Here is a 12043-nt window from a genome sequence, read left to right on the forward strand (position 1 = left end):
TTACCCTACCAGGGGATCAGGGAAGCTTTGTGGGGTCACTGGGAGGCGACAACAAACAGGGGGCAGCCCACCTGTCAATCCACGGAGAGTATAGATTAAACAAATAACTATAAACAAGGATAGCCTCAGTGAGGCACACACAGCTAGTTCAATTAGAATTTAGGATAGTGAGTTGTAATTTACACCCGACCACGGTGTAATGTATATATGTGAGCAGATATTTTGTATGTTTGTTTGTTTGTTTTTTTTTTTTTTAAATCTAAACCTGAAAGAACAGAGGAAACACGATGAGGGATATAACAGGTAACTATTATCATAACTAGCATATGAGAACTATCTCAATTAACGATGGTCACTAATCAAATGTAGTGTAGTCTCAAGGTAAGCTGGGTTATGTAAATTGGGGTGGCATGAAAGCACAGGAGAAGGTATGCAGTTTATAATGATACCGTAGGTAATCGTCTTCCTGCCCTAGGGATAATTCTCCTTTCGGTTCTGGAGTTATCGGCCCAGCCATCAAGATGATATCAAGTTTGGCCCAAGTAAGGAACAATAATAGTGTGGGTCGACCACTTGACAGACAGTGAGCCATGTCCAGGGCTAACCAGTGAAGAGATCATGTTTGGGCATTTTACGTTCGGCCGATATTCACGGACATTGTGAGTCAAGGACCTATATTTCTTTCCATAGACTTCCTGTAATTGATAGGCCAGGGTAAGAAAGTACTGCCAAAGGAGCTCTATGCAGGTTTAAAGCGAAACGCATGAGAAAATGTTACAGCGAGATGGTAATGTCATCTGGAGTGGACAGCAGTGTGGGGAGATGTATACACAATACTGTTACCTGTACGTCTTTAAGGTATAACGTAGTTTGGAATGGAGAATTGAAATAATAAAGCCGTATGGTGATATTTTAGTCATCCTCTTGGTCTCTAGAAGGACCGGCTAGTCTTCTTGGCGTGTCTGCTGTAGAGCTGCCTCCTCGACCCTGTTTGTGTTTTTTCAACTGTCTCTTGTCTGGGGACGAGAAGGGAGAAGAGGGTGGACTCCTTACTAATGGAGGTTGTAAGAATTCAGCATACCATTCCGGAAGGTTCAGTTGTCCCAGATCTAGCATCTCACAGAATTCTGGAAGATCAGCTGGGGTGCGTAGTATGCATTGATGACCATTATGTGAGACTGTGGGGGCAAGCGGAAATTGCCATGTATACTTTAAGTCTCTTGCTCTCAATTTCTCCAGGAGGGGGGCGTAAAGCGCGCCGGTTCTTCAGGGTGATCTGTGATAGATCCTGAAATAAGATGATCGTAGCGCCATTAAAGATGATCTGATCGTTTCGCCTTGCTTTGCGCATAATGTCCTCTTTGATACTGACATTTTGTAAGCAGCATATTACATCTCGGGGTGGTGCTGTTTCAGACCCCCTAGGTCTGAGGGCTCTATGAGCTCCCACAAAGTCGATCTCTGTGTCCTCTTGTCTCTCCAGCAGGGTATTAAAGACTCTCCTGAGAGCCGGGATAATTTGCTCTTGTTCCACTGATTCAGGGATCCCTCTCACCCTAATGTTGCACCTTCTCCCTCTATTGTCAAGGTCTTCGATATGTCAGTTCATATCTATGAAGTGTTGCATGTGTGCTGTTGTAGTCATCTCTAACTTGTGGATCGCCTTGTCTCTGTGTCTGCCTGCATTTTCAGCAGCCGCCATCTTCTCATTAATCACCAGCATGCTTGTTTTTAAATCAGTGATGGCTGCTGAGAAGGTAGCTTTAATGTCTGCAGCAAACACTGACATATCTGCGAATGTCAAGGGATGGTCCGGTCTGGTCTTACCCCTGCCTGTGTCTTCCGCAGCTGAGAGAGAGTCCTCACTGCCCTCTTCTTCACGAGGCGTCGGCGCCATCTTGGGCCTCGTTGTTCCGCCGCGGGCCGGCGACTTGTGCTTGAAGATGTCAGCTATGTTGCTTTTAGCTGACTATACCGAATTGCGGCGCGGTCTGGAGCGGGGAGTGAAGTATAGCTTTCTGCCTGGCATCTGTAAGCAGCGGGTCGGGTGGGAAGCTGTGAACCGCCGTGTGACGAGGATCTCCTTCAATTTGCTGCCATCCCCGCTGCGCGCCAAGCCACGCCCCCTTGTGCAATGTTTTATATGTTGTATTGCACCTCCAAATGATACTCCCTATGATGTTGTTATGCTGCATATGACTGAATATGGCTAATGTGCTAAAACAGATCTCTTGGAATGTTAGGGGTTTGAACTCTCCTCTTAAGCGGTCCTTGGTATTCTCCTTCCTTAAAAAAATATAAGCCACATTGTCTGCCTTCAAGCAAATCACCAATGCTAAACTGCGGTCCTTTAAACGCCCTTAGCTGGCTACACATACCAACTACTTCCGTGGGGTTTCTATCCTGCTAGCAAAATCCCTCCCGGCTGAACTCTTGTGGATCAAGACAGATCCAGAGGGGAGATTCATTCTACTTACTATCCAAATTATCTCTGTAGTATTTACATTAGTGAACATATATGTTCCTCCCCCATTTTCCTCAGATCTACTTTCCAATTTATCCCTGATGCTTCTGTCTAGAATCCCTGAGCCCATGCTCTATGTTGGGGACTTTAATGCTGTTCTTGATCCTGCCATGGATCGCTTGGGGGTTGGGAGTAGACCCTACCCCTCATTTATTGACTGGACCCAAGTTTATGGTCTTACTGAGTTGTGGCGGTGGAAGCACCCAGAGGAGCGACATTTTTCTTGCCACTCTCCTTCCACACTATGTCATGTATAGATATGGCATTCTCTACCGTTGAAGTACTCCCTACCTTCCCCGAGGGGTGTCTGACCATGCCCCCCTTTCTGTGGATCTCCTGCTGCCAAACTTGAGCACTTTTGTCTGGTGGCTGAACTCCCTTTGGTTGGAGGATGAGATAGTACAGAATGACTGCAGGAAGAACATTGCGGCTTATTTGGTGTACGAATCAGGGCACTGTTGGGTCCTCCACTGCCTGGGAGGCTTCTAAGGCCGTGCTAAGAGGCACCTTTATGTCCTTTACTGGCACTCTGCGCAAGAACACCCCGCAGTGTACTGAAGATCTAGAAAATATGATGGTAGCTGCAGAGCCAGCATATGCTATGAATCCTGATCTGGCTACCCAGACCTCATGGCGACATTGTCATAGAGAATATGAGCTCCGCCTCTTGGACCTTACTAAAAAAGGTATGCTCTGTCACTCAGAAGTCGTTCGAATAAGGTGGGACGCCTACTTGCATCTCTAACTAGGCCGGACCGTACTCCCATCTCTATTCCTAGGATTCTAACTTCTCAGGATAGGGTTAGCGATGTCCCTCCAGGAGATAACAGACGCCTTCCTCACCTTCTATCGTGATTTATACACTACTAGGGCCCACTACTCTGATGCCCAGCTGGACGACTACTACCAAGACTGGACTTAACTGGACAAACCTTTCTCTGTTGAGGAATTCTACCTGGCAATTTTGCTGCTCCCGACTCATAAGACGCTGGGCTTGGATGGCTTTCCAGCCGGATGGTATGCACAATTTCAACACTCTTGAGTCCCATCTTACTCATATGAGGCCCTGAAAGATGGGGTGCTCCCTCCTTCTATGAGAGAGGCTTTAATTATTCTGATACTCAAACCACGGAAAGATCCGCTCAAATGGAAAAATATATAATACCTCTAACGGGATTTTTAAGGCAATGAATACAAAGAATATTTATAAAAATAAAATCAATTTATTTAATATTTTCAACGTTAAAAGTGTATAAATTTTTTTTAAAATTTTTCACAAATGATCATATAGATCAGTGGACATAGAACAAAAAATAGAATAAATTCCAAAGCATGTAGTAATTCTACAGATACATCCAATACAAAATGAATATAGAGAATTGCATATGGAAAATGACTTGAGGAAGAATGTGATGTATCACACTACCCAGTGCGGTCACCCTAGATGGCCACCCTGGTGTGAGGTAGTGGAATTCCAACGCGTTTCAACGTTTAAATCTTAACAGATACAAGTCTTCTTCAGGGAAAATACATCACAGTCTAAAAAATCAGAAAACAATACTATTATGAACTGTACATATATATACCATACATATCCCCTACAATGGTTATATTCTCATGTGACTTACGCTCTCCCAAGGCAGCTCGGTTGGGGGGCTACATGCCAGAGGCCAGAAACATCCCACATCAGAAAGGCCTGGAATGTCCTAATACTCTACAAGGCGGCTGGATATAATAAATGATCCAAACGTTTGGCGTCCTTAGCCTCAAAGAAAAATTGATGGCTATCTGTGATGGGGCAAATAGTAAAAATGAGTGATATGTGTGGGCAAACCCCCCAGCAAATCTCATATACAGAGAGGTACCCCCTTGGTCATATGTAGGGGCACCCATACCTCCCATGGAGTGGGGAGTCCCAAATATAAGGAAGAGAACGCACTTACTTCTAGATAAATAGCTGGTCACCAGGTGAAGGGCCGGGGGAAAGTTTCCGTGATGCCAGAGGTTTTAAGCCTGCCCCATATGCATGGATGAATGTCCAGGGAAGAATGGCGCCATTTGCCGTCTTTGGCGTCCTATTTGTGGTGTGGGCCGGTGGGTGGGCGGAGACCAGACGCCGCGCTGGCCAATGGCGCGGCTTGTGGAGGTCGCTACTGTCAGGAGCATTCTGCGTAGGGACGCCGAATGCTACCTAGGCAACCAACTCCGCTAAAACAGGTCTGCGCATGCGCGACGTAGCAGCGCGCCTTACGCAAGGCTGAGAGGGTCAAGGATGATGCTGTGAGCGCCAGCAGCCATCTTTAAAGAGGGCTGTGCCCACACTCGAACGAAGTATCACCGCAGCTAAACACTCGGAAATAGAGCTGCAGATCCGCTCAAATGTGACTCTTTTAGACCTATCTTTATCATTAATGTGGATGTTAGAATCCTGGCCAAGATCCTGGCTAATCGTCTGAATGGGGTTGTTACGAAATTGGTAGGGAGTGATCAAGGGGGATTTATACCAGGTCGTTCAACCAGAATTAATATTTGTAGATTGTTCCACAATTTGACCTATCCCCATGACTGTACCTCTACCCTTGTGATTGTGTCGCTAGACACTTGCAAAGCCTTCGATGGTGTAGAGTGGCCTTATCTATTTCGGGTATTGCAACTGTATGGGTTTGGCCCTCAACTCATTGCATGGATACAGCTACTCTACATATCCCCACTTGCCCGGCTGCAATTTAACTCTCAGGTCACTGAGCCCTTTCCGATTGCTAGAGGCACCAGGCAGAGGTGTCCCTAATCGCCTCCCCTGTTTGCTTTTGGCTATGGAGCCCCTTGCTGTAAGGATCCCTAGCTCTCTGATTTATTAAGGGTCTTCCTATAAATGACATTGAAGAGTGTATATCTCTCTATGCTGATGATACTCTAGTCTATCTAGCGGACCCTCATACATCTCTTGATAATTGCTTGTTTGCAGTTAACATGTTTAGTGACTATTCTGGATTCCGTTTGAACTGGGATAAATTTTATCCTATTTCTACTAGATCAAACTGTACTCCCACTGAATCACTCTAAACTGCAAGTTGCTACCTCTTTTAAATATCTAGGGTTTATAGTTCAGTTACCACTATCCTTGTATATTGCCAATAATCTACGCCCCTTACTGCTACAGACACAGACCAAACAGTGGAAAGATATGCCCCTGGATCTCATGGGGAGAGCCAGTGTCCTTTAAAATGATTTACTAAACTACTGTATGTTATGGCTAATTCCCCTTGCAAAATTCCCAAATCCATTTTTAAAAGCATTGACTCCATCTGTATTGCGTTCTTTTGGAACGGGCAGTCCCCTAGAGTTGCGCTATAAACTCTGCTCCTCCCCTCACATATGACAGGTCTGGCATTCCCTAACTTCTACCTTTACTACCTATCATCCCAGCTGGTTAATATCCATGATTGGCTCCACCCTAATTCTGATAATGCCTGTGCCACTACTGAAGGGAGCCATGGTTTCCTCATTTTGAGACACTCTACAACATTGGCTATAGGGGATGCACACCACCTGAACCGGGCATGTCAATAATCCAAACCTCCCTTTCCCTATTCCAAACTGTAGTTGCGAAAATGTCCACTGATTCATGGCAGACCTCCCCCAACAACCCCTTGTGGTTAACCCTAACCTTAAGGAGTTATGTTCTATATCTGACCCCATCAGATGGACAGCAAAGGGAGTGAAATACCTATATCATCTATATACCCCCCAGGGTTTTAAATCCTTTTCTCAACTGCAAACAGACTTTGACATCCCATCGACTTATTTTACCATTACCAACTCAGACATGCTATTATAGGTACTCAGTTTGGTTCTCTGTTCAGTCCTATTAAGACACCTGACGTGGAAAAACTTCTGAGAGACTCTGACCAGATAGCCTATAAACTCGTATTACTCCACTCTCATGACAGGCATTTAACCCTAGGTTTCAGAAGGCTCAAGAGAGGTGCGCCTCCTTTGATATCCCTATCACAGAAGAGGATTGGTCTGAGTTCTGTGATACATTCAAAACCTCTGTTATCTCCTCGATGGACAGGGTGATTCAACTAAAAACTCTCCATCATTTTACACCTCACACCTGCTAGACTGCATAGAATGGGACTATCCCCCTCTGCTGACTGCTTCCGCGGTTGTGGACAAACTGCTAATTTTCTCCACTGCTTTTGGACTTGTCCACTAGTACACGACTTCTGGGTTGACATAGGCACCTTTTTATATCTTCTGCGCTGGGTTTGCCAAATATAGTGAACCCTAAAAACTGTCTGCTGGGCATATTTGGTGACCTCACTGTGCAGCCTTAGGTTAAGAGACTACTTTGCATCCTTTATTTTTATGTGAGGAAGTCCCTCCTGCTGACGTGGAAAGGGTCAGAGACCCCAACGTGGAATATGTGGCTTAAAGGGGTTGTAAAGGTAAAATTTTTTTTTTTAAAAAATAACAAACATGTTATACTTACCTTCACTGTGCAGCTCGTTCTGCACAGAGTGGCCCCGAACCTGGTCTTCTGGGGTCCCTCGGCGGCTGTTTCAGCTCCTCCCCGCAAGCATTAACCACCTTAATGCGAGCTCCCTCGCATGGTGGTTAGTGCTTGCGGGCGCGCTCCCGTGATACAGCCGGTGGCTATAGCCGCTAACTGTATCACTCGGCCCCGCCCCCCAGCGCGCTGCATCATTGGATGTGATTGACAGCAGCGCGAGCCAATGGCTGCGCTGCTTCCAATCCATCCACTGTAGCCAATCAGCGGCCAGGGTGAGCGGACGAATAGATGTCGGGAACGAGAAACTGACTTTCGAGGCGTCAGGTAAGTAAAACGGGGGGGCTGGGGGCGGCGGTATTGTCAGAAGTTTTTTCACCTTAATGCATAGAATGCATTAAGGTGAAAAAATTTTTACCTTTACAACCCCTTTAAACTTGTCAATGATTCCCTGCCTCTATATAAACGTACCTTTGACATCCGTAAGAGGACTAAAGCGTTCCACAAAATATGGAGCAGAAATATGGAGCTGGCTAGCCCACTGACCCTCTTCCCTGTACTACCATGAAAGGGGTTCACCTTGTGAGTGTTGTATTAAACAGGAACTTCTGATATGCTCAGGCTGTTTAAAAACCGTATTGCTTACTACTCTGTTGATGTTTATATCCACTGGTAGATGTAACCGCTAGTTTATTATTGCACACTGCCCGGATTTTCATGATATGCTGGATTAGGAGCATTCTGTTTTTGGTGTTGTAGTTTTTGTTTGCCTTTTTTGTTTTATGTCTGTATGTCGCAAAATTGCAATAAAAATATCTTTAAAAAAAAAAAAAAAGTCCTCTTTGTGCCCTTGGAAAAGAAGGCACAAATCTATAATCCTTCTACTTCTGAGGCTACAAAGAGTTCCTTTCGTTTCTCTCAAGCCTCCAGGTCCAATGCAAGACCTGGAACTTTGTTATACTATGGACTTGAACCCCCAAATCTGCAAACAAGTCTCTCCCTCTGTGAGGGGGGGTGAACCCTGCTTGTTAGATTTGGGGGGCTTGTATATTAAACTCTGTAGTTATCTGATCCCAGAATGTTCAGGCATTTGGGCTTTCAGTCCACTACATATCGTCAGACTGCCAACGTCCCCAGCAAGATTGGCGCCTTCATGCTGCTCTGGTGCAACTCCTCACCACTGTCCACTGCACCTTTTTGGTGTTCATGAAGGCCCTAGCCCCTGTTCTTGCGCTGCTTCCCTCTCAGGGTGTCCTCATAGTAGGATATTTGGACAACCTCCTTCAGAAGGCACGGATGCTGTCAGCCAATGCCAACAGAGTATGGAGATCCTGCAGAGTTTTGGCTGGATCTCCAGAAATTAGTGCGGGAAGATTCTGTAATCACTTGGAGTATCTGGGCCTGATCTTAACCATGCCCCTCTCCAAGACTTTGCTTCTCCTGGAAAAAAAAATGCCATACCCCTCGCTTCCATTTTCAGACTCTGCACTCCAGGGGCCTACAAACCCCCCCCCTTTTTTTTTTTTGCACAAGGGTCTCTGGCCTGTTGATGTCCTCCTTCAAAGCGGTTGCATATGCCCAATTTTACTTCAAAGCATTTCAAGTTATAATTCTGGCAGTGTGGGACAAGAGGGTGCAATCTCGTATGCCTGACCTGCAGGACCAAATATTCCCTGACATAGTGGGTTCCAAGTTCAGCCCTGGAATCGGAGACTTCTTCCTTCCAGTGGGTCAGGCGGTGCTTATGGTGGATGCCACTGTGACATGGACACTTCTTATCAGCTGTCCAGCTCTGGAGTCCTCTTGGGAAACCAGAAGAGAAGTCTGCAGTTGATGACACCGGCTAGAGGGGACTGTCAGGTGATAGCTGGCTCAGGCACGTCTGCACCCAGCAGCAGTGCTAGCAGGGGACTCAGATGGCAGACTTTGGTCAGTATGTAACGATCCAAAATGTACAAAAAGACTAAATAGGTTTGAGAGGTGTTAAGTTTTGCCTGCAGATGGGTTTTTTAACGTATTTACTGCTTGTTAAGAATATATAAACAGTTGAATGTTCAACACCTGGCAACAGTTCTGCTTGAAGCCAGGCACAGGCATGCAAGCATTTTTAGTAAGTGAACAGTAGCAGCCTCTATATTTAAAATTATATATTTTCCTTCTAAGGTGAAACAGCTGCGGTTAGAGCGTGAACGAGAAAAAGCTATGAGAGAGCAGGAACTGGAGATGTTGCAGCGAGAAAAAGAAGCCGAGCATTTTAAGACATGGGAGGAACAAGAAGACAATTTTCATCTTCAACAGGCAAAGCTCAGGTCTGTTCCGCAATAATTTACTGTGAATTCTATAGAGTTGTCTTGAAATAGAGTGGCTTTTGTAGTGGTGGTTGCTAGATTCTGCATATTAGAGCGGTAGTAAACCACTGGGTGTCTTTTTTTTTTTTTTCTGACCTGCAAGGTAAAGCCATAATGTGCTGGTATGCATTGCATACCAGCACATTACGTGAAACTTACCTGAAAACGAAGCCTTCCAGCGATGCGCTGTCTTCGCTAGCGGCCACTTCCATCTTCCCTTGTCTTCCTTCCGGGTCCGCAGACTCCGTCTGTGTGACTTGCCAGAGCCGCAATGGCGTCACTCCTGCGTATACGATGGGGAGCTACCGTTTACGGCACAGGATTCTGAAGCGGTGGCCGTTCTTTCAGAGCACATATGCCAGTGACATCACCAGCTACATATATAGTAAATATCTCCTGTATGGTGCACGTTTAGGAAATATTTGCAGTACCTATAGGTGAGCCTTAATAATGGCTTACCTATAGGTACAAGTATAAGATTGAACAAACAAGTGGTTATTGCCCCCACTTGTAACAGTAACTGGTCACTGCAGCAAGGAGCATTGGAAAGGCAACGCATATAAAAAAAAAAAAAATCAAAAATTTCCAAGCTCAACTTACTGACCAGTAAATGCAAAAGAAAAGAAAAAAGAAAAAGAAAACATTGTGCTGGTAGGTAACGCTAAACCCTAAACTAATCATATAGTAAAAGTAGCAAAAAAACAAAGTGCATCAATCAAGATGATCTATTGGTGAACAAATCCATCTTCCATCACCACAACCATTGTGAATCCACCACCAGCTGAAGGAACCGCTTACCAGCTCATGTGGACCCCTTGTTATAGGAGTTAAGGTACCGCCTGTGGCTTAACACCCAACCTGTGCCTTTCTCCTCGTCTCAAGACTGCTCCACGGTTCCGGTGTTTTTCAGTAAGTGAACGATGGAGTTTGGCACCCAAAAAAGACCAAAAAGGCTCCATGTAGTGTAAAAAATCCTGAGTTTATTTAATAAAAACGTTGCACTCATACATTACAAGTTGAACAGCGCCTAATGTTTGGTGTGTCGGCCGTACACAGCCAAAACACTCCTCGGGACACGAGAGTGGTGGTGAGGTCAGCGCGTCGTTCCTCCCTACTCGTTTTGTCACAAATGAAGTTGTCCTGGAGCACGGGCGGCGTACTGTGTCACCACCTTAAATACAATAACAACATCCAAGCCCCATTCTGAGTCCTGGCCTGCCTGAACCGTAGCTCGACCAAGGAATGCCCGGTCTAAGCATACATCCAAACACAAGATTAAACGTATCTTCAGCTTTGCTAATAGTACCTCATCATCAAAGTCATTTTTAGACCCGGCAGTCTGAGACTCAAAACGGGTTCACATCACGACAAAGCACTTAGTAAAATGTTAAAATAAATTACCGATAAATCTATAAACCACTAATGGCCAAAAAAATTCTATATTTTTCTTCCACAGGTAATGGCCAAAGATCCCTCAACTGTATCACCTCCTCTTAAGCACAATGGTGACACCCCTAGTGGAGAAAAACAATTTTGCCTGCTATTCAATTAGAGCAAGTGGCAAAAACACTGACATAATGTTGCCAATTAGGCCCAAAGTTGCACCCGGCACACTTTTCGGTCCGCAACTCTTCGGCACAAATGGCAATATCATAAATATATATAAATAATATAATGTCATTAAAAAAAAAGCTTAATACTAAAACCCTAAATGGATAACATATATATGCTTTAAAAATTCCCACAGCAGAAACTGGGAACTTTCCACTGAGGTTGTTACTGCCAGAATTACCTCACAGCGACCTCTAGTGGAAATATATATCTGTTTATAGATGGAATTTTACATTCACATTAAATGAGATTTAACCATGGGCAGCACAGTGGTGTAGTGGGTAGCACTTTCGCGTAGCAGTAAAAAGTGATCGCTGGTTCGAATCCCAACCACTACCTGCTTGGAGTTTGCATCTTCTCCCTGTGCCTGCCTGGGTTTCCTCCAGGTACTCCAGTTTCCTCCCACACTCCAAAGACATGCTGGCAGGTTAATGGGGTTAGCTGGGTTAATTGAGGGTAGTGACTGATCTTAAAAAAAAAAAAAAATTATATATATATATATATATATATATATATATATATATATATATATATATATATATATATATTATATTATATTATATTATATTTTCCCCTGACTCTGCTGGGGAATCCTTCTATTTAAGCATTATTAATACAGGCATTAACATCGGTATCCACATTAAGGCCAAATGGACATACGTTTTTAAACGGTATATCCAGGCCATCTCCTGTTTGATATCTCTCTCGCTAGAGAGCTTCCTCTCCAGTGTGGTCGATATTTGTCAATACCCAAAAACAAAGTGTTGAAAGGGTCCATAGCATGTACCAAATCATAGTATTTCGATACAGAATGGTTTTTAAAACCCCTCCTAATATTGCTAATGTGTTCATTAAGGCGGATTTGTAAAGTGTGTTTGGTTCGTCCCAAGTACCGTAGCCCACAAGGACACTGGATTAAATAAACAACCCCAGTAGAGGAACAGGTAATAAACGGTTCAATTTCAAACTCGCCACCAGTACTAGTAGAGGAAAATGTATTTACTTTTCTAGCAGTGCTTCTGTTTAACATACACACGTGGCATTTAC

General features: G+C 44.5%; 1 protein-coding gene across 1 annotated transcript in view; it reads left to right on the forward strand.

Moving 5' to 3' along the window:
• CACTIN (cactin, spliceosome C complex subunit) overlaps positions 1-12043 on the forward strand; it is a 491157-nt gene that overhangs the window by 141285 nt on the left and 337829 nt on the right. Inside the window, exon 4 of the mRNA XM_073594704.1 lies at positions 9201-9346. Coding sequence (XP_073450805.1) covers positions 9201-9346 — 146 coding nt within the window. The remainder of the gene's footprint in view (positions 1-9200; positions 9347-12043) is intronic.

Source organism: Aquarana catesbeiana, linkage group LG01 (genome assembly GCF_042186555.1).
Source record: "Aquarana catesbeiana isolate 2022-GZ linkage group LG01, ASM4218655v1, whole genome shotgun sequence".
Lineage (NCBI taxonomy): Eukaryota > Metazoa > Chordata > Amphibia > Anura > Ranidae > Aquarana > Aquarana catesbeiana.